Source organism: Pyxicephalus adspersus, chromosome 2 (assembly GCF_032062135.1).
Source record: "Pyxicephalus adspersus chromosome 2, UCB_Pads_2.0, whole genome shotgun sequence".
Classification (NCBI taxonomy): domain Eukaryota; kingdom Metazoa; phylum Chordata; class Amphibia; order Anura; family Pyxicephalidae; genus Pyxicephalus; species Pyxicephalus adspersus.
The window spans coordinates 67,582,045-67,608,193 of NC_092859.1; the positions used below are offsets into that span (position 1 = coordinate 67,582,045).

Consider the following 26,149-nt stretch of genomic DNA (forward strand, 5'->3'; position numbering starts at 1 on the left):
ACCTTTGATTCTGCCCTTTCATTTACCCCCCATATTCAGAACATTTCCAGGTCCTGTCGCTTTCATCTACGTAACATCTCCAAAATCTGCCCCTACCTGTCCCCTGGCACCACCAAACTCCTTGTACATGCTCTTATCATCTCTTGTCTGGACTACTGTAACCTCCTTCTCTCAAGTATTCTATTTACGAACGCTGCAGCCAGACTCATCTTTCCTTCCCTCCGCTCCTCTTCTGCTACATCTCTTTGCAGCTCTCTACACTGGCTTCCATTTCACCTTAGAATCAAATTCAAGCTCCTGTGCTTTGCCTTCAAATCCCTACACAGTTCTTGTCCCACTTACATTTCTGACCTGTTAAAAATATACTCCTCCACCTGCTATCACCGCTCCTCCGATGACCTACAACTGACTTCCTCACTCATAACCTCATCATACGCACAGCTACAAGACTTTTCTAGTGCTGCACCATTTCTCTAGAACGTTCTTCTCCGTCTTATTCGGCTTGCTCCTACTTTCTGCTCAATTAAAAGAGCACCTAAAACCCATTTTTCAAACTTGCCTACCCGTCCTATATCGATAATATGGATTCTCACAAGATTTAATGGGAACTTTTCCTCCACCCTCCATTCCAGTCACTGCTGCTGCAAAAGCCTGTGAATCTCTCATAAGAATTTAATCATTTTCATCCTTCTGGCGAAGCCTCTGTGGGAAAAACGTCTCAGGTGATGGCACTCCTTATGTATTATGAAAACACAAATCTTCTGCATTCCAGGGTCCCTTTATTGGCACATTGAATAGAAAAGTATGTACGATGAATAGAAAACTGTAACACACTTGTGAGAAACCTTTGTTTGAACAACCTTTTTTTTACCTAATAAACACTGCTTGTACTGCCACAAAACCCTACTTTTCTGAACTTCTCTCTAATTTGAAGTCCTTTATTACTATCTTACTTATTTATCTATCTATCTATCTATCTATCTATCTATCTATCTATCTATCTATCTATCTATCAATCTATCTATCTATCAGAAACAGGATCCCAGTATAAAAAGGGTATCCTGGACTATGCCCTCATTCTTCTGGAGAGATAATCTGGTTCACTAACGAAAGAGTATCTTCTCGAGTCTTGAAGAGCTTGAATAAATCAGGCCCATTGTCACAAAGGCTTAGACTTTGCCTAAACATGACTAGGGTAGCTCGTACCTTGCCCCTTCAAATTTTTTGCCAGCCCCTCCCCTCCACTTCTAATTCTTACCCCCTTTCTCAAAAAAAACTCCACACCTGATGCATTTAAAGTGGCTGGCAAGCAGCCGTTTATTCAACCATAAATTAACCATTTAACAAATTCTCATAAATTACTCTGCATATATATAAAAAAATTTAACAGATACACATAAACAACAAATAAACAACAAATAGACAACAAATAAATAACATTTAAATGACAACTTTCAGAAATTAACCCTTAATAACCACCCTATAAACGACAACTTAACCCTTTATTCACCCCAAAAACAATTTCTAATCGAACCAACCATTTGGACCCCAAAAACAACAAGGTTGCAGGTCCGGAAGGTAAAGTCCGCCACACCACCACATCTCCATAATAACCAAAACCGCCATGCCATTCTGGCCCCCTAGCAGCACAGCACCACCTCAGGGCCCTCCACTATTCACCACTTAAAAGGAGGTTCACCACCACCTTGGGTGCCCCCCAACCATAATTAACCCAGAACTCTTACCTTCCACCAAACCTCAACCGCCTCCACACACCTTATAACAGGGCGGGCGGGTGGGAAATTTCTTCTCTCAAAAAACTGTGCTGAACTTCCGTTCCACTCTCCTTTTACCCTCTCTTCACTCCTCCCACTAAACTTCCAACCCGGCCCTCTCTTTCCCCCTTCCTCTTTCTGTAATTCAACCTTAACCCCTTCCCCCCTAGCTTCTCTGTGCAGTCCGAGCACGCCTGTCATGCAGCCCCTCCTCATATTTCCCTGCTGCGGGCCTCTCTCCAAGCCTCAACTCCCACAGAACTCCCACAGAAATAGACAGCTTTGTGTGATACTGTCATCTACCTATTTGCGGCTCTGGAAAATGTGTGCTCATTTTCACTATCATATTTTATATGAGAGGGAAAGTTGTCCAAATTCTGGGGGCAGTGAGCTCACTGTGACTCATTTGCTCTTTCACACAATTTAATTCCCGGTAATGCTACCAGATCATACAACCCTAATAATAATATCATTCCACTAACATTTTTAAGTAACACAATCAATTTTGTAGACCACATTCTTGCTGTGACAGTCCCAAATTTAACACCATCTGGATCCTCTACTAAAGTACCTCTCTGATGGTTCTTTTTTTTTTTTTGGCTTCCCCTCTGCCTGGAAACCAGGCTTATTCCCTCATTGATAAGTCTTCAGGTCCTAGCCTAGCCAGTCCTTGGGGCCCACAAGGTTGACCTACACTGCTTTCCCTAGCTTTTTTCAGCATTCCATTGCTTGGCCCCCCTTATACCTAATTCCCCACACATTTAATCTCTTTCCGAACCCACCTAAATGTTAAAATAGGTCCAACAGGTAATGAACCAGGGCAGTGATTTGTTACTTCCTTCCTAAGGCTGGGAAGGTAGCCAACTGTCTCTCCCTAGAGAACACATTCTAGCGCTCTCCAGCAAATAATAAATTTAACCCCCTCAAGAGAAATTGCTATACTAAAGGGGCACTACATTTATATTGCTGTCACTTGTTTTATCCTCTGTGTGTAAATACTTTATTCTCATTAATAAGCAACTTTCTAAAATCGCAATCTCAGATGCCTGACTTTTTAACATCCAGTTTCTCATTGTGCTGTAGATTTATGCATGCCAGTAAGGGTGGTAAGCAATAAATAAACTTAATCTGATCTAACATTTTTTGAACCCTTACACCCTACTCTGACACATGCATTTTGTGGGACAGCTGCATGAGGCTCTATATAATAAAAAAATGCAACCACTCAGACCAGAATATACCTATCATAAGTAAGGTGGACATGGACAGGGCAGTTTACAAAACAGTGCAAAAGTACACCAGAACACTTACCTATTAATTAGCAAAATATAAAACTCTGTTTTAAAAATAGAGGGTTGTATTGCATACATTTGCAAATTCTGTATATGTAAACATACTACCAAAAGGGGGATGTTGCAACTGTTTGGCCTTTTATTGTAAATTGAATTATATTTTAGATAACTGACAGATTATGTAAAAGCATACTTTTCATACACCTTCACTGCAGCCCTTCGTAGGCTTAAAATACAACCCAAAATAAAAACAACAAGGTTTATTTCACCTTTAGTAGATGAATTAAATTTGGCTTCACTTTGTATCCACAAGAGGGCAAACCTTGTCTATAATGAATACTGTGTTGCAAGAAGCCCTTTATATGATTAGACAAGCATTCATCTTCAGTGAATGTTCCAGCTTTGGAAGTTTTTTTCTTAGATAACATTTTAGGATATTAGCAGGTAATCTATCTAAAATTAGCCAAGCCAGGGTTGGATAGAATGGTCCTTTTGTATAGAAAGGTTAGAAGGGTTTAGCCATTCTATTTGATATAGGTGACGGAAAATCTAACTGCAATTCTACTGTACAGGTTGACATTCAAAAATCCGGCCATCAATAATCCAGTTCCATCAGATTTCTGGCATAGATTTAGGAGCACATTTTCAAATTTACACTGTTTTCTGTGGCGCTGTTCATGTTTTGATGGCGCTGTACTCCATATTCAGCTGTTGGGTCTTACTTTCATGTGTTTTCCTGCTCATTCCTTCTCATTTATTTGCTGCTGTATAGCCCCGCTATGGATTGCTGGATTTTTGAATGTCAACCTGTACTTACATATTAGAAATCCCAGCATTATTTGCCCTTGAACATCCTACATTACAGTTAAATGTGGTGGTTTCTAAATAATAAACCAATAAAAAGAATAATCCCATCAAACAGACCAGAATTCATTATTGTTTACCTTTATATAAATGCAACAATTGAAATAAAAGATGTAATATCATTAAAATATTATCCTTATAAAAACTCAGGAAGCAAAAGGATGTAAAAAAATGATTTCATATGAGCAAAAAAATAAATTACCTTACAAAAGTGCACAACAATTTTTCAAGGGCTGTCCCTGAAATCAGTGACACATGAAAAGTATGGACCATAAAAACAAACCTATCAAGAAAATATAAAAGAAACAAGTCATCAATGCACATTTGGAATTCAAAATTGCCCATAAAGCCACCCCAGTCCTATTCATGAACAGGATTAGAGACTGAAAAACCTACTACCACAAGTAGTAAATATGCCCCTGTGTCAGAGGTCAGTTGGAAAAAAAATCCCCATGCGGGCAGTCAGTGGGAGTATTATATTACTATAAATTGGAGGTCAGTGGAAACCTCTTTGAGTCAGTGGTCACTGAGAGTAAAAAATGTCCCAATATTACTGGTCTTTGGGAGGTATAAATGTCCTTAAATCATGGGTTAGCAGAAGCAATACATTGGGAACAAATATATATAAATAAATAAATATATATACATATATATATATATATATATATATATCAGTAGGGTAATATACAGTATATGCTGGAACATCAATGGCCAGTTGGCCAGAGTCAGTGGGAGTAATAAATTACCTTGTATCAGTAGAAGTGGTCAATAGAAGAAATGCCCTGATGTCAATGGTCAGTGGTAATATTAAGTTCCTTGTCATCAGTGATCAGTACAAATAATGAGTGAAAAATGTTCCTATTTCAGCAGGAGTAATAAATGCCTTGATGTCAATAGTCAGTAAGAGTAATCCCTTGTTCAGTTGTCACTGGGATTAAAAAATGTCCCTACGTCCCTGAAAGTAATGATGGTCAGTAGGAGTATGGTCAGTAGGAGTAATTCACCTGTGTCAGTAGTCAGTAAAATTTCTATCATATATAAAAATATATAATTAGTATTATATAAATAAATACTTGGCAGTTCTTGTTGTCAGGATGTCATAAATCTGATACTAAGGCCTAAACAACAAAACTCATTTGAGTTATGAAATTATATCACAATTATTGTATTGCATTACAGGCACAACAGGGCAAATGCAGTCTTTTTCGTTTGACTTTGTCGAGATCAGGATCAGGCCTTTTCAAACTTGCATAGGTGAATAGATGCAGCAAATGACCCTAATGGAAATGACTACCTCCTGTCTACCAGAGCCAAGAACCTTGCAAGTAAAAATAAAAATATTTTATTTAGACATCTGTTTTGCTACTACAAAATAATTACATACTGCTCTTTGTAATTTAAATGTATGATTGTCACGTGAAATAGCACTAAATTGAATCAGCTTTACAATGTAACCCATGAGCCTGGAGCTTAGTACCATTCCAATATTAACTCTTCTCTATCTCTAGAAACTCATCTCCAGCTCTGTAATTTTTCTGAAAAATGAGTTCATTTCTACTACATCGCCCACCACTGGTAACCCTAAATCACATAACCTGTGGCAGTAATAAGGGAAAGCTGCTTTCATTTCAGGAGATTAACAAAATAAGTGCACAAAGTGTAGGGATTAGCAGCTCAACCACAGGACCCGCTGTCTTTTTCAGAGCCTCTCAGCTCTCTGCCCCCTCAGAGACTCCCCGGGCCCCCTTCTTCATCTCATGGACCCCCCTAAATCTCACTGACATGGACATCATAAAAATGTTGGTAAGACTTCTAAAGTTGGGGTATATTTTTCCAGCACTGCACAGCACACTATGTGTACTTTTATTAATCGGTTATTTCGTTATATCACACTAAAAACACACCACAACCATTACTTGCATGTTGAGGACCTCTATTTCGGGTATTACTGACATAAACCTACATTTTAGCAACCATTATCCTATGCCCCAAATCAGAGTTTTATGAACCAGGACCTTTAATGTAGAGTCACTGGTGTTATTTTCATGAATGATGCAGATTTAAAAAGACTTACATCCACTTTATATTATATTAGATCTTTTATATGTTAATGTAGTAGTTTAGATCTATAATGTCAGTATCAGGGGACCCCTTTGCTGTGTCTGACCAGATTAAAACCCTTTCAAAAATAATATTTAGTCTTCTTTTCCGCTATAGATATGTGCTGAATTGTAAAAAAAAATGCATCATGTTTTCATGTGCTTGATGCCTGTTGTATTAAGGAAGCCGAACACATTTATTGGGTTAATCCATTATGAGACATTGCACACAAATGTAGTGGATGGTGCATTTTTTACACCTTAGCTAATTTTGTGATGTAGTACATTGGTAAGGGGTGTTTGGGGTTCCTTGAACAATAAATGCCAATTCAGCATACCATGTTGACTTAACACAACACATTAGTGTGACCTAATTAATACTCCATTCTGGATTCAGTACAGAACAAAATATTGTGCTTTTTAATCCCATTAAACTAGTTCTCTGAACGTGGTCAAATGGTGATTTTGTAGCAGGGATGTTCATCTCTTGAAAATACTTGTGCCTCCAATTGGTAGTTAGTAACTTGATTGACATGCTTTCAGGGGTGGACATAGGGAAGTGCAAACTGTGCTTCTGAACGAGGGCCCGTATCCTCCTCAGAAAATAGGAGCCCCACAGTGACCTCAAGTCAAATCAGGTGGGGGGGCAAGTCACTTCTGCAAATGGTGACATTGTTGGCTACGTCTGCCCCTGGTCAATGATGATTTATTGCTAAGGAGTGATTTGTTGCTACTGCAAAGTTAGTGCTACACCATTAGGTTGGCATGGCCTGCTACAAATTGTCTTCCTTTACTTCTAGCTATGCCACTGAATAAAGAGTGATTGTTACTGGTGAGCTTGTTGCTGATTGAGCAAAAGTTCAATCATCGAGCATTAGCCATTCCATAGGAAAAAATATTATTTCCTAAAGACCAAAAAAAAAGATCTTTGCATATAAATCACCTAACAGGTTTATTTTGCTGATTAGAAGTTAGGTGTTTTCCAATGCATCAGGTTACAAAGCTGTTATTTACAGCAGAGATCACTAGGGGGCACCAAAGGACCCATTCAGTGTTTGGTTAAGAAACTTCCCAGGGACATCCCTTTGTACTGAACTTGTTTATGATGCTGATCAGAAGGACCACCCTCTATGCCTGGCAGCCAGTATCCATTCCTTACCTCCAGCAACATCTGCTCTTCTGTCTCCTCTTCTCAGGACTCACCTGTTATTCTGTACTGGCCTGTCATCAGTCAAGGTAAGCTCATCACATTGCACTGTATGGATGAGGCAACTTGTTTCATCTAAGTTTATTCAGACATCAGCACATCATTCTGCTATAGAATTCTCTCTTTTTATAAATACTTTATGTATAGCAAACAGAATATTACCATCAAAACATCTTTTTATGCATAATGGTTAATACATTTCACTAGATAATTGTTTGTCTGAAAATGCAGTAATTCAGTAATTCAGGTTGCTGAACAACCATAGAAGTACTTGGTATACATTTATGTACAATTTATGATGCAATTAAATATAGGTGTGTTTGTTACTATTATTATGTATTTATATAGCTCTGAAATATAACACAGCACTTTACAGAGTCTATGGTCATATGTGCATTAATCATAGAAAATGTAATTACCAAAGAAATCAATTAGACATGAAGGTGCTTTATTGTAATTGCAGTACTGCACTTTTGGTTCTTTGCTACTTTTAACAGATTTATTATAAAAGTAAAAGGGTTCTTGTTATGAATATCAGCAATATTTAAAAAATGTATGAAAGCATGGTGGGAGTATTAGGAAGTGAACATATTTCTGCGTTTTATAACGTTTTTAATACACATAGTGGGATATGTGTGCGGATTGCACAGAAAGTGTATATTGCAAGGTTAATTAGCTTTCTCCCAAATTGGAGCCAGACTATGTTAATGTTATATGACTACGATAAGGAAAATTAGATTGTGAGCTCCAAAGAAGTGACATATCTATCGACTATGTAAAATACTGCAGAAATATGTTGGTATTTTATAAATTATTAAACAAAAGTTTGCTAGTGACTTCATCATACGTGTCCAGTAATGTACCATGCGAGTGGACCCTCTTGAACCAGACTGTTGTGCTGTGAAGGACAAATAATATAAAGTGTGAATGAAATTCAGATAGCAGTCATAAGTATCAAAACTATTTGGAAGGAGGGTTGGTAAAAAAAATAAACTAGAAATCGCCAAGAAATAAACTAGCTTCCAAAACCAAAAGGTAACATTGAGTTCTTCTGAGCTTAAACTCTGTGTAATCTGTACATGAAACCTGTTTTTTTAAATATTATTTTAGTAAACATTTCTTAGGAGAGGATCTGCAACTGATGACCTCCTGCCAAAAATGCAAGTTTTTTGGCTGTCATGCTTTCTTTAATGCTGATCAAGAACACATAAAGAGATCAATAAAGTCAGAGGAAAGTCAGAAGATCTTTATCTGTGTACTTATTGGCTCAAAGTAGTAAAGGAAAAAGGTCAACATGGCATCCTGTCAATGAGATAGAGAAGGTATTAACAATAGCATCCATGTATATCAATATATATGTTTTTCTAAGTCAGTTAAAAAAAATATCTGGCTGTGCAATAATTTGAATTTTCTGAAAAGTCCATGTCAGCATTGCATTACAAATGGTAAGATCGTTAAAGTGAATCTATCACATAAAAGGCAATGCTTTTTTTTTTTGAGTAATCAGGTGGACAATATACAGGTGCCTTCTATTTAGTCCTCTGATACCTTTGCTAAAAATTGAATATTCTGAATACTGCAGTAAAAAAATTAACACAGTTGCATTGTTATAAGTGTCTTTATAATCCAAATATATGAACAAATTTAGCGGGAAGATTTAACTTTAAATCTTTAAACTTTTAATTTGACTCTACACACTCTTTTCTTACTGATAGAGAAGTTTAAGATGAACATTTTTTATGTTTCTTATTTTTTCCAACACTTTTGGTGGTTGGGGTAACTTCTGATTGGGTCATTCTTCGGATCTACTATATAAATATATCTTAGAACAATCCAAGCAACTTGCACATACTCCATATTCTAGTAAAAAACTTGAATGCAATTTGAGAAAACTGTTGGCAATCTATTGCTGGGATAATTTTGTGAATTTGTGTGTCCCAATTCTACAACTTCTTTATTTATAAAGAAGGTGATTGCATACAATAGCCTTGTAAAATGTTTCCAGCCTTGTAATCCAACTAAACAATAATCCTCAGAATTGGATTGAAATATACAGGATTGTGGTTTGTGACCTGTGATTGGCTGTTTTATTGTTAGTATTACAGCAGAAAATGCTGCGTAACCCAAGTCTGTACTTTATGCTACAGCCCCCATGCTTCATATATTCCATCTTCTTTTTAGGAACACAACCACACCAATATTTTGATGAAATTTTTTTACTACTAAATTAAACGTAAAATACATACAAATATAAATAATTCTGTCTTTGCAGACATATATTAATGCATTCATATGATTCTGGATGAAATAAAGTGCAAACAATTAAAAATTATTTTTAAATTGACATAAATCAGCCTTTTCATCATCATTGACATAACATACCTACACTCAGTTCATCAATTTATATATTGGTAAGATTTACTACTTTTGTTATAGCTGTAGTAAAACAACTGTCGCTAGGCATAGGTTTTTACAATATTGTGAAAAAAATCAGAATCAGATCAATAAAATAATGATTACATTTCATATATGTGCTGTCAGAAGCATCTGCTTAGCAAATGTACTCATTAAATGCAGCAAGTATCGTTGTGAATTATATTGAAGACAGCGGAGAACATTATGTGGATATCAATGAACGTGTTTCCATAGCACATGCTCATGTTTCATTGATAAATTACTTGCTGGCTTGTTAAACAGAAGCTTGACTTGTAAGCTCTTTTAATGCTTTTGTTGAGTGCCTTGTGCTGCAAAGGCTGCAAGAATATGTCAGCACAGTTACGTCAATAATGTTGAATAACTGTCTCTCCTTTCTTTAGGATGATAGAGTTAAGCCACCCATATTTCTGTCAGGTAAATGCAAACTGATTGCTTGCCCTGGGGATCTTATAAGAATGTAACTGTTGAACCTGGAGCCTGTCACAAGCAACAATGGGAGCAAATAACTCATCCAAAACCACTGTATATGATGACAATGATGAAGGTAAGGTCTGCCCAATCATCCACCCAAAACATGTTGTGTAGCATGTATGTATATAGACAAGTATTAGAGGGGGTACCTAAAGATAGACATGCACTAAAAAAATGCTGTATAGAGGTTATATGAAAATATTTTAAAAAGGTATTTGTGCACAAGCAAGACTGCTAAAATGAATGGAATTTCTCCAATAGTATGGCACTTCCTGCGTGTGCCTGGGCACTGTGCCTACATAGCTGTATATCTGCAGTGTGAGATCATTCAAAGCACTGCTGTCACTGACTGCCAATTGCAGAAGATTTGGTAATGTCATCATAAGCTGTTTGCTGGGGAATCTGCACTGAAAATTTCTTCCTGCTTCTGTTTTCCTATCACCCATGGAAGTCATAGGGGTTCACATGGGGTATCTCTAGGTAAATAATTTTAGTTTTGGGAGGTGGGAGGGTTAGATGCTGTGTTGAAGCGGAACTATCAGAAAAAATAAAAAAAAGCACAACTTTACTTATGCAGAGCTCCCGATCACTCCACATGTGGCCTCCAGACACTAAAGGCCATCCTGAAATCCTAATTTGAGGAAGCGTCTGGTGCCATCATTTTCTTCTTTCTTCTGCTTTCACACTGATGTCATCTGATTTCACACTTCGCAGGCAAGAAATCGGGTGACATAGTCTGTTGTAAATGGGAAAAAAATAGTGCCGATCTACTGTCACATTCGTGAGCAAATAGCCTGTTATCTAAATTTTTGGTAAGAGGTGATCATTGTCACCAAAATAGAAATTAAGGGGACGTTAAAAATGTCTGCAGAAAAAGAGGTAAGGGGAAATGCAGACACCTTTTTTGGAGTATATTTAAACAAATGAAAATGTTTTGGCTATAGATTTGCTTTTTTATGGAAACTCTTTGCCTCTAGATACTCTCCTGTGATGTTGGTTCTGTTTCTGGGAGTTTTAATAAGGAGTTGATTACAAAGAAAAGAACACTTTGGCATGCAGTGGTTCCCACGTTAAATAAAGTGAAATGCATTATCTGTGCAATACAGAAAGTCAGGATAGATAATAACCTGTAGGATTCATACACAGAGAAATGTCTGGCGGATGATTCTTCAATGGCGGCAGGACTCTTAAAAAATAATTTTTTTATATCACTTCACTGTGCTGTATAAGACATTATGTTTGAATGCTGTTATTATTGAGTTCTATATATTTATGGAGTTCTATCAGCTTCACCAGTGGTTATCAAATTACACTAAACCATTTAGATCAGTCTCCTCTACAGCTGGAACTCAAATATTACCAAAATATTACCAAACCAAGCAATACAAATGCAAATACTATAGGCTGATAAAATAACATTAAAATAATTATTTTCTCTTTTTTTTTTTTTTTTTTATTCTTTTAACCATTATATATATATTATATAAGGATTTCTTTGTATTGGACTCAATACAGCTTTTTTGTATTGAGTTCAATGCAAAGGAACTCAATACAAAATTTTGAATTTCCTGCCCCGCCTCCCGCCCGCACCGACGCATGCAGAGACGTCACCGTGAAACCCCGGTGGTCGTCACTGCACTCGCTGGCTGATGCAAGAAGACAGAAGACATCCCTGGAGGAGCTGCGGGGAGAAGGTGAGTATTTTTTTTTTACGATCGAAGCTGGATCATCGCAGCGGGGACCAGGTAAGTAATGGGAAATTAGGTAGTGAGAAAAGTTCGGGTCTATCGATTTTTGCAAAATCGATAGACCCGAACCAAGGTCGGGCTTAACGGTCGGGTGGTTAAAGCAGTGAAATGAAAAGCTAATATATTTTTAATAAACCATCATCATAAACAGAGAAAACATTTCAGAGTGTCAATTGATGTAAACATTCCATTAAAGATGTATTCCTGGGCGCTAAAGGGGAACAATAATCTAAATGTTTAACCATACTGTGCCAATATGTATGTATCCACAGCATAAAGTGCAGGTGGCTCAGTGGATATCACTCTGGGCTTTGCAGTGCTACATCCCAGGTTCGAATCCCAGCCAAGGCAGTATCACAGTTTCCCCCTACTCTCACACAAACACAGGTTTTCCCTGCATTTGTGTTGGTTACCTCGGGTACTCCGGTTCCCTCCCACATTATAAAAACATGCAGTTAATTGGTTTCACCCCCAAACAAGCTGTATTAAAGATATATGACTATGATAGGGACACTAGATAGACTTGATATATCTACATACTTTTTATTAATAATAAACAGCATAGTTCCTGAACCCACAAAATATGCATAAATGACTGTGCCTAAACAAAAGCCTAACTGACACATTTAAACATCATCACAATCATTTTATTAATATAGAAAACTGACATTTTGATCTAATCATAAAAAAGAACTTCGGTAAAATAGCCAGGAACCTCTGCTTTGCCTATATCTACATCTTTTGTGCTCTGCTCACATCCTTCTCCAATGATCACCTTGTTCACAGCCTTCAACCACTGCTCACCTAGCCCTGCACCATTATTTACCTCTGCACCTGTCTTGCACCCGTGTTTACCCTTGGAACCCCATCCACCACTGGCCACTTCTTCAACTCCCATCCACCACCGCTCACCTCTGCACATCTCCTCCATTAATGATTATCTCTGAACCCCCTCCACCTTTCTTTCTGTGATCACCGGATTCCCACAAAAGCTCATAACATCTGGTATACTGCCCTATTGTAATTTTAGACTGGAAGTTGTTGTCTTTGCCACTGCAGCATTGCAGACAGTAAGTCAGTCAGAACAAGTCCTTGTAGTCTGGCCCTGGCCCACTCATTTCATTCATAGGATTTTAGTTCAATCACTGAGCCTCAGCATCATTTGTAGGCATTACCAAAGCTTTCTTTTTTCAGTAGGCTATGTACAACACCCTGCTTGCACCTTCCACCAACCATGATCTGTCTTTGTTGCAAACAGAACACTAGTAGTGATATCATTGGATCTAAAAATAAAATATGTAATTGGAAAAGTTTAATTTAGTAATTTTGCCAGCATGTTGATGTGAAGTAAAGCAGGAACCAGGAAATGAAATTTAACGAAATTTAAGAAAATTAAAGCTTGTTGAACTGTATTTTAATGAGCGTAATTTGGTATATTTTGCATGACTTCATTTGGAGTATTAGGAAACAGCATTCACATAGCAAATTTATTCAATTCCAATTAGTTTAATCATTGGTGAACCAGTAACAATAAATAAAATTTACAGTGGTGTGGGGATGAAACGTGTCCAGATTTACAGAGCTGCTGAAACGTGATAGTAGGCAACAACAGCAGCAGCAATAAAACAAAAAAAACAAAAAGAAAAAAAAAGGATTTTTTATAGTTATGCACTCCAAATTTGATTGCTCAAATCCCCAGACAGAGAAATAAAAATGATACATTTAGTTTGGTTGCTGTGGCAGAATTTTTTGATTTATGGGAAAGCCTCTTCTATCCTGGCACTTCTGATGCATTAATGCAGCATTTACTCTGGCTCAATAAGTTTTAGGCCACTACAGCATTTATGGACCATTTTGGATTCTAAATGTGCATACATTTTATAAAAAAAGCTTTCAGATCTCTCAGTAAATATAATTTAAGGTAAGGTAAATTATCCCTGTTTTTTAGCTTAAGTGTGGATGAACAGGAGCAATATTGTGATAGCAAACCATGTCATAGTCTGTGTAGGCCAGTGAACATCTGCAACATACAAGTGCATAGTGTTACATGCTACTTGTTCCAAGGAATATCTACAATGTGATAGTGCCCAGTGCTGTATGCTATGTGTACCATATATATCTGCAATATGCCTGTACGGAGCACTGTGTGTTTTGTGTGCCAATTATTATCTGTAATATACCAATGCAGAGTGATGTTCTGTCAGTGCCATTGTATATGCTGTGTGTCAATAAATATTTCTGAGTTTTGTGCCAATATGCCCATGAATAGAATTAAAGCTGTGTATTGCCATAAATATAGAGATACAATACATGTCATAATACAGGGTATATTTAATATATTGTGATATGTTGCAATACTGTAAGCAGAGCAATATTTTCAATTTTTTAAATGATTTTAGGATAAAGGTTAAGGTTGGAGGACAAAGATACCTTTCCCCAAGAACCCCATTCCTTACCCACATTCTAGTTTACCCCCACCAGGTGTCATGCCAATAAAATAATTCAGCACATTTAATATACAATAGCGTACACTATTCCTTCATGCTGAAAGCAATGCATTTCCCAGACCACCAATGTTACCAATGCTCATAACCAAAATATTATGCACCATGTGGGTCAGTGCACTGTGTTATATACCAATGTACAGCATGAATATGTTTATTAGTCAATAACTCTCTTTACCAGTGCAACAGTGCTATAAAATTCCACACTTTGCAGCAATTGCAAGAAACCAAATCTGCCCAAATTAAGATTCCACTGTATTATGCTTTAGAAAAACAATTATTAAAAACAATGCATTGCGATCCAACAGCAGCCCTCCCCAGTCTACACAGGATGTCTGCACACATTCTAGGAAGTGATGTGTAGCAGGAACAGTTCCATAGGTTTACTGGAAATGTTCTTTAGGGTCAGTTCATTTGTTTACTATATTAGGACTGTGCCAGATAACAGCTGAATTAGCTAAACAACTCTTCTGTACTTTTATACTACAAGTGTGTATGTGTACACCAATGTTTATCTGCTTTATCTGCTATCTTTTCTCTTTTACACCAGATTGTTTTCCATAAAATGTTGACTATAGCTTACAGTTTTCTACTGTTCTACTGTCCAGATCACTAAACAACAAAAATGGAACAATTGCTGCTGCCCGTAAATGGGGAGGACACAGCAGGTTGCCTCCCGATTGTCCCCGCTCCTCCTTTTCTTTATGGTACAAACAGCTTGACCATTTCAACTGTCATTAAAAATTATCACACTCAGCAATGAATTAGGTTGTTACCATCTGAGCTATGAAAGCTATGGTTTTATGAATCAAAAGAGTGGCTGAAAAGAAGTGTTCATATATATATATGTATATATATGTATGTTCATATATATATATATATATATATGTATGTATATGTATGTATATATATATATGACTGGGTGTCCGTATTATAATCACCTTTGTTATATATTTTTCTCAAAATGAGTTAAAGATTCAGTGGCATCTTTAGGAGTGACCTCTTCTCCATGGACTTCAACAATGTTACAAACAAGGGTGTCTCAGTGTTCTTATGTTGTTTTTATTTTAAGATAAATTAGTGCATGAAAAATTCAAACAGTAATGATCCTAAGATTACAAGGACATAGTCTGCTAGCTAAACTCTAGTAGGAGACAAAGGAAACAGCACAGAGACAACAGTCCTTGAAGTTAAGTAGTTCTTTATTTACTAAAGTAATAAAATGGTGAACCTCATAGAGATTCAAAATAAATCACTGTAATGAGATAACTTTCAGTAATGCTTACTAGCATACAGCTGTTTACTTTCCACCATACCACTTAACATTACTCTCCAGTACTAATACATAGATGATTTAAGACCCCATATTGTACCCTGTAATGCTTATTGGCATTCTTAATCACCTAAGTGTGTAAATGGCAGCCCTAATGGCAGGTCAGACAAAAATAACAGCCTCGGACACCCACCACAGATTCTGAAAATACTAGATAAATGCATTATAAATGCGTTATTGTAGCAATCAATATAGCATTAAAGTGTATGTAAAGGCAAAACATGTTGTTTGGGGTGGAGTGTGGAAAGATTAGACCAGCTGACATGTTTTTATTGCTGTCTGTCCCTCTAATCCGAAGACTCACTCCTTTATTTGCCATTCTAAACCAAACCATTAAATAGGGTAGATCCAAAATGTTAGAGTTGCCACTATGGCAGCTGGGGGTATATCATCCAATAAGGGATGAATGTTCCCAAAAATAACTGGGTGCCATTTCCCACACTTTGGGTAGATTTCCCCCATTTTCTGGTATGTCTCCAGACAAATATTGTACTAATAATGTTTAAAAATGATAATATGTTTATTTTGTAAAGTCATATAATTAGGTGTGACCACCCATAAATTAGCAAATGCATGTTATATATTAAAAAATGTTTAGCCTATTTATTGTGTAACTAGGGCAACAGAAAATATCTGATTTGCTCAAGTACACTATAGCCTAGTACAAGTACCTTGAGTACCATAGGCAGTGTCATTACTGCTTTTGGCTTTGCAGGAAGACACAATCAGCAGCTACAGCAATTTATAAATAGTTAGTGCACTAATGATAGGGAAATGTCAGTAATACAGAAGTATTACTGACATTTGTTGGTCTGTTTTATTCTTTGCAGTACAATGGTGGTTGATATTCTCATATAGTAAAGCATTTTTATATTTAAAGTGTAAATAAACCCAAAACACATTTACCTTTTATCCCGCAGATCAGTCTATCCATCGGGAGGTTTCTTCCATTGGGTCCCACGTCATCCCGGTGTCCGTCGTCCGCCCGGCGCCAACATCTTCATCTCCCCTTCTGAGTTCTTCTTCTCCGTCACCCAAAGACAGACTGCGCGGGTGGCATAGATTGGGAAAAAAAATTGCCGATCTCATTGCGCACATGTGATATTGGAAATGTGAGATTGGCAATTTTTTTTTCTATTGATGAAAGGGCTCCTTCTGCCCATGTCAAGAAGGTTCAGGAGGTTCTTGAAGGAGCAGTCAAGAACCTCCCGGGATGCGTGAAGTAGGTATCCCGGGCTGGCTTTGTATTCCCATTCTATTGCAAAAAAAAAAAATCTTTACTTTAAATAAAAGGGTTGTCTACCCTTATATGTAAAGTAAAAATTCTGATTTGAGGTCCACTTTAAAGCTAAACTAGAGATAATCAAATGTGGTCCAAATAGAAGAGACATATATGGAAATATGTGCAGTAATCTGATGTGAAACCTTTACTTTGTTCTGGAATTTCCCATTGTTAAGAATATTCCCTGCAGCTTCCTCTCATTGTACAATAAGACACAGCACAGCTCTATGTACACGCTATTGTCAGCAGGATAGTGATAATGCCACTTCTTCTTCTTCAAGGTAGACAATGAGATTGCAAAGACACTGGTGGATTATTAGTAAGAAATTGATTAGTAGTTTACTGTGGCTGTCCTTGTTCTTACTGGTGCTAACCATTTGTTAATGAGCTATGGCTTCACTGTGTTCTCCGTTTTATAGGGAGAGGGATGACTTATTTAAATGCACTCCTATTAGCCATTGTAAGCTTTTTTCCCATATTTAAAGACCATACATTACTTCATGGTTAAAAAAAATTCTCCTAGGATTGCACCCTCCCCAAGATAGGTGTGAATCTATTCCTCATCTGTTCTTGTATATACAGTTAAAAGGTAATGAAAGCTACTATAAGGAACTAGTGATTTTTATTACAAATTAGATGTACATATATTTATTTTTGTATCTAAATTTAAAATGAGCAGACAAACCTACATACATTCATGTATATACTCTAAGCATAGGACTTAACTTGCTCATGTAGTTTATTTAAACTTCTAAAAAGGACTTTTTAAAAGAGAAAATCAAGATTTTTATTATTAAACAGGTTTGTTTATAGCCCCAACATATTGCGTATCGCTGTACATTAAATAGGGGATGCAAATGACAGACAGTGACACAGGAAGAGAAGAGCTTACAATCTAGAAGGTGGAGGAAGTCTCTCACAATAGGAGGAGAGATGTGGAGTGATGGGAAGAAGTGAGGGTATTCAAAGACAGGCGAAGAAGGGATTAGAAATTGGTTTTGAGTGCACTTTTAAATGAGCAGAAAGTAGGAGCAAGCCGAAAAGGACGAGGAAGATCCATTCCAGAGTGTCGGGGCAGCTTTAGATGAATATTATTTTCCTTTGAAAATCATTACAAGTTTGCTGCTATAACAGACCCAATAGCAGGATGAGGGAATGGGACAAGCCTAACCGATAAATAAAATGGGCCTATTAGAACCTTAGACACTTAAGAGGGGTCTTTGGGTTATCTGCTTGCAGTAAATGTGTAATAAACCTCTGGCTGATGGCTTAAGGTGGTTCTTTACTGGAAACATTGTATGCTATATGTCCACAAGTATTGGATATCACATTTACAGCTAGGGATCCTGATAATGCTATAGCAAACAAGGACCTTTAAAATAACTGCACACTTTTGGCAACAGTTGGGATGGAGCCCTTCTCAGTCTTAACATGACTGAGCATCTGTGCACATAGCAAGATGCAATAACAAAATAAAAAAACATGCTTTGATGAGCTTGGTGCATAATCTAGGGTAGACAACACAGAGCCCTGACCTCAACTTTACTGAATATCAAAGTAAAGGCATACCTCAGCTATCAAATTGCCCTGCTAACAAAATTTTCATTTAACAATTTTTTTTGTTCATTGCTTAAGAGTATCAGCTACCAAATATAGTCTTGGCTAACAAATGTAAAAAAAAAAAAAAGCAGGAAGTAAGACCCCTGATAACATACTGCATGACGATTTTACAGTACTTCATGTATACTGTATCAGAAAGTGAGAGAGAGACATCGCTTTAAATACAAACGGGGCTTCCTGCTGCTTCTGTGCAGGACGGAGGCTTGATGTGGGAGGGGGCGGTTTGCATGACTTGCAGAAGAAATCTTTTGCTAAACACAGCTGAGGTTGTGGGTGATCTTAGGGGGTGAGCCCTTCTGCAACCTCTTGTAACTCTTTAATGACCAAAAGAAACTCTGCAGTTGTTTCTTTTTGCATCTCAAAGCACAGCTTGCTCCAAAAGTTAATGAATGTCTAGGCTCCATAAAGTTTTTTTTTTTGCATTGTTTGTGATTAACTCACATTGGGGTTTTTTACAGCATCCAGAACAAATTAAATGAGTTTCTATAGAAACCAATGGTAAATCACGTTTCGGCTTACAAATGTGATTCCGGAACAAATTATCTTTGTTAGCCAAGGTATCACTCTATTTTTGATAGTATCTGTACCTAAAAAGGAAAAGGTAGTGGGGTGGGGCAGAACAATAAAATGGTCTTGGTTTTGAAACTGAATCTCCAACAACATATATTGGTGTAACTGGGATATTTTTTTTCGTGTAAAATTATTTGTACATTGTCACAGCAGATTTGTCTCCCTAAAGCTATAAAGCTATTATGTTTTTGTTTTTTTTTTTGTTTTTTTTTTTAAGCTTTGCAGTGTGACATGGAGTCAATGTGTTTGTGACCTTTGCATGACTTTATTACATTGCTGTGTATGAATAATTAGTAGATAGGTCTTATTGATATATGCAATTCAGAGATCTTTCAGTTATGTTAAATGCTTGATGAGTGAAACTTTCCACCATCAACATGTTGTTGTCGTCTTTTTGAAAGACCTCAGGACACTGGAATACAACGAGGTGTAATTATATTCACAAATGATGCTCAGTATAATTGCATACTTGAATAAAGCTGCATGAAATGTTAAGCCTAAAATAACCTTTGTGACAACCGAGCATAAGATATATATATTAGTTCCTACAGCAAAATTGTTGTGGGATCCACTGTTGTTTCCCTTTGACAACTTATGGGAACTGTATTATTGCGCTGTATAAATGATACTATAGATGGCCAAAACCCTCACTAAACATAACAGAAAATGGTTGAATGGTTGAAAATAGGTCATCCTATCCTTATCCTTGTTCAAACTTCTCTCCTAGATTTAAAAGCAATCTTCAACCTGATTTTCTCCCTGTGGTAAAAGGCATGCTCCAAAATTACATGCAGCACCATGCTTTATTCCCCAACTGAACAATTAGTTTAGGTTGGTTTATTGCATTCCAGGGGCATTAAATGAAAAGGCGCTAAAATTCACACCACTTATGTTTAGTAAGGCATGTTACAGCTGTTATTGTAAATTTGTCTTTACAGTTTTGGTTTTCGTGGATAACAACAGCATCCTATGTATAAAAGCTCTTTCCCTGCCAGCTTGCTGCAAAGCAGAACTTTTCCTCTGTGTGGAAGCAGTGAGGTCTGCAGAACTTCAACATACCGGCTTTTCAGATCTAGAGCTCCTATCAGCAGGGGTCATGTAATATGACTATGATTGCAGAGCATTAGCTAGCTTTCTAGCGAAATAAACAGCAGCTGGATTTCTAGTGTTGGTGCATTTTGTTGTATTAAAAATACTGCAGTCACTTATAATGAATAGGATAAAGCTGTGACAACTTCAATCATCCAATCATTTTTTTTAATTTTGCTTGCACATAAAAAAGTAGTAGGGTAATACCCTTGACTTAAATTTTCTAAAGGTGAGAGAAAGTTTAACATTGTAATTTTGCAGCTTTGTTAAAAAAAAAAAACGAGTTATTTGACTAATTTAAAATGTTATCAATATGAAAGTCCTAGAGAACTTAAACACTTTCTAGTTATTTTTTATGTTCTAAAACATTTTTTGTGTTTGAATTTCAAAGATGCAACCCGTTCTGTGAACATTATAGGGGTTTCCACTCTTCCTGTTGACTCGTGAGGGTTAAAAAAATGTAAGAGCAAATGGGAACTCTCCAAATCTCCCAGGTGTACAGGAACAGGTTCGAGAATTTAAGCAGGGATCTCTTGCTGTTATATTATCCAAGACAGGGTCCCCATTAAAAATTGCTCATATATATATATATATATATATATATATATATATATGTTTTCTTCACACTCGAAGAATGTTACACACTCTGTGGAGTAAGCTGGTAGAAGCCTAAAAAGTAACATAATATTGCTAAGAGAAGGCATGACTAGAACAGAACTGATGTAAAATACATAGATACAACATTACAAACTAAATAGCTTCTTTTGTGATTTTATTAGCAGGCTGAAACTAGAAAGCCATCTTTATATCTTCATTGTTGTACTTATTCATTTCAATAAAATGGAACACTTTTGTTGAGACATTATTCCCTTTAAGTAAATAAACAAAAATAACGTATATCCAAATGCCCAGGTTAAATAATTAACAGCAGGTGTCCCCCAACTAGTATACTGTCATGCTTTGCCTGTAGTACTATGATCTATTGACTCAGAAGAAGCATTCAGAAGAAGGATTCTGATGTTTCTCATCTTTAAACATGTTCTATGTCATTATCTCAGGAAGTTTTGAAGCTAGAGTCAACACAACAGCTAAACAAGTAACATTTTTAGGATGAAGTCAGCAGTGGCAGCAACCTTTAGCACAGGTTTACTTAACTGACCCTGTTTTTGGTTTTCAAACCGCAAGGTAAGAATTGTATGTCATACTTTTTTCCCAGAACAAATTAGAACAAATGTTCCAAAACAGTATGAAAATGTAACAACTGTTTCCTGTATGGTATTGTCGACCAGTTAGGCTTCAAAGTCAATTTTACATACATTTTGAAAACTGGCCTATATATTCTGATTTACAAAAAAATAGGAAAAGTGTGTATTTTTCAGCTTTAGCAGTCTACTAATTTTATCTTGAACTATGTCCCAGATATTGGGGCACATGTATTGTTTCTGGTACAAAATGTGATAAAGTAATTGTAAATGAAAAGAATGAGAAGGAAAGAAATTGATTATGACTAGCTAGGGATAAAGGTAGGGGTTAAATAGTAAATGTTTTATTAACAGAAACAACACTTTATTTTTTTTCTTTTATTTCTTGTACAAATTGGAAAAATATAAGTATAGATGACTGCCCAAGTCAGTGCATCACAAAATGTTAGTAATTCTAATTGGTAAATCTTTTTATTTTGTTTTATTTTGTTGTTGGAGTTAATGGGTATAATCTCCAGGGAGCAATTGTTAAAAAAATGAAACAAAGATTTTTTTACTGAATTGTAGAGCTTCCATAGTGAACATTCAATGTTTATTTAATGGGAAAATAAAACAATGATGATCTAAAAAAACAAGGATGGTCTCCTATGGACTATTTCTCATTTGTGAGAAGATCCTGCATTTAGCTACTTTATAAGTATAGTGGTATATGAAACAGAACTTTTTCCTTCTTTAAAAGTCTTAAGTATTCCTTCTTTAAAAGTCTTAAGAGGAGTTTATTTTTAAGGTATGATCTCTGGCAGCCCTTTTGCATAATGTGTGAATGAATGCCCTGTCTGCTGCTTCTTAAAACTGGCTCAGTGTTGTTATCAATTTATATTATTAAATACTCGTGCTTTTTTGCTGATTCAGAACTGGCACAACCTATATTATATGACTTAAGAAGTACCAGTCATAAACCTGCCATCTGGTTATACATCATCCAAGCAAATCCAACTACTATAGTTTTTAATTTCAATCCAGGTCTGTTAGAAATAAGCATGATGGCTACTGTGGAAATCATAGTTACTTTTAATTAACTTAAGTTTTGTCCCTGTCAAAGTACTGCTCATTGTAAGTAGAATAAAAGTAGCTATTACTTTTTGTTGTTGATTTCTACATGTATGATAGGATTTAGGTCCTTAATTTCCAAGCTAGAAGTGTAAGGCCCTGGTCCAGCAATAGTACTCGCCAGACATCAGTACCCCAATCTATCATTGCACTCTTCACCTATAGCAAGCCCCAGGATTTAGTGCGCAAGGTATGGTGCCTGGGGAAGGGCTGGCAGAGGACCAGAAGCCCACAGATCAAGAAGTAACAAGATTTCAACAGAATACAGATCAGAGGTCATACACAGATAATCCGTCCACCAGACGAAGTACACAGGGGCAAAACACAAACAGAGCTGGGGTCACAGATAAAAGGTCCTCAGGTGGCAAAAACTCAGTCAGAAACAGGCAAGGTCAGCAACAGTAAATCAGACGGGAAACTCTTTAGCCCAGCTAAACGCTACAAAAGGCACTGGGAACAGCCAATGACAGCGCAGGATTCTAACTAATCTGCCTCTAGAATCCCTTTCAGCTGTGCACAGCCTCACACTGTGTGCAGGGGATTCTAATAAAGTATCTCATGCTGCACGGCTAAAGGGGAGCAGGGGCTTCTGCTATGTCTTAGTTTTGTTTGCTGCTGGAAGTGACAATGCTGGACAAAACAGGCTGTGTGGAATACTGCGGTGTCGCACAGCACAGAAACACCGGCCCGATAAGCATTTCCTAACAAGAAGTTAAAATGTAACCCTTCTTATCAAGTCATGGAGATAGTAATTTAGCCTAAGCTTTAACTGTAGGTAGTGCTGTTAATATAGACTGAAATGCAGGTTTAGCTTAAATTAAAAAAAAAATAAAACTATTAGGATTATCATATATGTCTATAGGCCCAACTGTTGCAAAATGCCCTAACCATGGCTGTTCCTTTTCTTTATTTTGATGGACAGTAAAAGGGCCACTCAAAGAGATATCCGTTTAATTAAAGTCAAACCTAATTCTAAAAGTTGGCATTTATCACCCCCTAAAAGGTAAAAAAACAACAGCCTAGCCTGAGCTTTGCAATGCGTTGTCTGATATTGTTGGATGAATACATTCATTGGCAGCGTAACATACAGCAAGTCTATCATAGATTAGAGAATTATCCAATGAAAAACTGTATTTTGTGAACTTTTGTTCCTTTTTAGTTTGGTCAACAGAAAATGGTCTCCAATTCCAAAGCCTGTCAGTCAGCTTGACTGCCTATTAAATTGTCAGGCTCATTGTGGCACATCAGCAACTATATTAATGCGCTGATTGCATGTCGGATTGATTACAAAATCTGCCAGAGCCGTAATCAACATAACTAATGTGGTGTGCTAGTTTAAAAGTGGTTTCTAAATATACCTGCAAAAGTCAAGCCGAAAAAAAACTTTTTATATTCATTCTTGAACATGTGCATTTGCCTTTTATACAAAAAGGATAATAAATACAATAAATAAAACAAAGTGAATTTACAGTCTTTAACCACCTGGGCGTTACACTGATGTCTAGATTTCTGTTCCAAAAGCGTTACACTGTTTTTCATGAAATTGTTTTTTTTAAATTGTAGACCTGTAACTTACAGAAATATGTCCGAACAGGGTTCTAGTAGATATCATGAATATAAAAAATGTTTGAAACACACAATCATGTAAAAAAAAAAAAAAATTACTTTTAATAAAATTAAATAAAAGACACAAAAATCAGCTTAAACAAGAATACAGAAATAAATGAAAAATACTGAAAATGCGATAATTCGGTATACTGTATAGTAATATATTTTTCTAAAACACCTCCCTAGTGTCCGTCACATACCTATAGACAAAACCACATAAATATATTTTCTATTATTTTGTATTGGATTGGATGCAGGACTTTGTATTCAATCCAATACAAAATGAGAACAAAATTCAAACTCTCATTTTGTATTGGATTGAATACAAACTCCTGTATCCAATCCAACACAAAATGAGAGTTTGAATTTACCAATTACATACTTTGTATTTATTTTGAATTATTTTGTATTGGATTGGATACAGGAGTTTGTATTCAATCCAATACAAAATGTGTTTGAATGAGTTTCAATTTGAATTTCCCGCACACGCGCCGACTTCTTCGCCGAGGGACACGCACACGCTACGGACGGAGAAGAAGAAGCCGGCTGGCTTCTTCTCCGCCGGCCGGCTTCTTCTTCTCGGAGAAGGCACCCGATGCTGGAGATCGACGCTGGAGGACGACGCTGGATCACGACGCTAGATGATCACAGCGGGACCAGGTGCGCGATCGATAAACCCGAACTTTTCTCACTGTATTTTCATACAGTGAGAAAAGTTTGGGTTTATCGATAATTGTAATTTTTTTTAACCCGAACCAAGGTCGGGTTTATTGCTCGTGTGGTTAAAGGCACCATAAATACACACCAACCAGATTACAGGCACAAGCAGAAGTGATTTCTAGAGAGAAGTCAGGGTTGATAATATGCAAACAAACTTCCATGCCAGTACCTCAGGATGCATATCTGGTGATACTCTATACAATTATTTACTTCATTTAACAAAAAAAATATAAAGCTACGTACACACGTCAGATTTTTATCGCCCGATAATCGGCATCGGCCAATTATCGGGCGAAAATCTGGCGTGTGTACAGTCGGTGTCGTCCATCGTCCGGACGACCGACCTGCCGGATCCACGGACGATGGACGACAGCCGATCCTAATGAAAGGGAAGGGGAGAGCGCGCAGCAGGGTGCCGCTCCGTCGCTCTCCCCCTCCCCTCTCCATAGAGCATGAACGGTGCTGTATGTACCGCACCGTTCATGCATCGTGCACTCCCTTGTCGTTGGAAAGGATCGTGAAAGATCCTTTCCAACGACAAAAATTGGAAGTGTGTACGCAGCTTAAGACTCTATGTTTTTATTTTGCAACCTGCTACAAAAAATAAACATGCACATTCTACTTCAGTGTTTCTCAACATTTTAACATAGGGGAACCCCTTAAAATAACTTTCAGATCTTCAGGAACTCTTGATATAATATGAAGTAAGTAATAAGTATCTACAACTCACAGTACATTAGTGTAGTAGTGGTCTGTAGGAAGAATGCCTCTTACATTGCTGGCCAGTGGGGAGGCTGCCAAACTTACAGATAGCCAAAAATATCATTGTTGTCACTTAATCTAACCTAAGAGTAACAAATTTCTTATTGCTAAAGAAACCCCTAGCAACCTCTGGAGGAACCGTGGTTGAGAAACACTGATCTTGTCCAAAATTATTAAATAACTCACAGGTGCTTGGTCTTTTCTAAACAGTGCAGTATACAGTAATGTGGAAATTTGTGGTTCCTTGCTGGCATCTACTATTTCAATAAGGTACTGCAGTGTGACCAAAGAAAAGTTTAGGATCTTGTAGACTGGGAGAAGGGACAGCTATACTGCTGTGAGAAAAGTAAAAAGTCAAGACCTGTCTATGGTGTTCAGTAAGGATGTCTGGATTTATAAACTGACTGGACAGAGTAATGAATTTTTTATATTCAAGTTTTCTTGTTTAAATATACGT

The 26,149-nt window shown here is 36.9% G+C and overlaps 1 protein-coding gene across 1 annotated transcript in view; it reads left to right on the forward strand.

Annotated features, from left to right (window-relative positions):
* The first annotated feature begins 7,158 nt into the window (after positions 1 to 7,158).
* The window catches only part of STK32A (serine/threonine kinase 32A), a 91,582-nt gene continuing 72,591 nt past the window's right edge, over positions 7,159 to 26,149 (forward strand). Inside the window, exons 1-2 of the mRNA XM_072398695.1 lie at positions 7,159 to 7,266; positions 10,054 to 10,217. Coding sequence (XP_072254796.1) covers positions 10,166 to 10,217 — 52 coding nt within the window. The 5' untranslated portion in view covers positions 7,159 to 7,266; positions 10,054 to 10,165. The remainder of the gene's footprint in view (positions 7,267 to 10,053; positions 10,218 to 26,149) is intronic.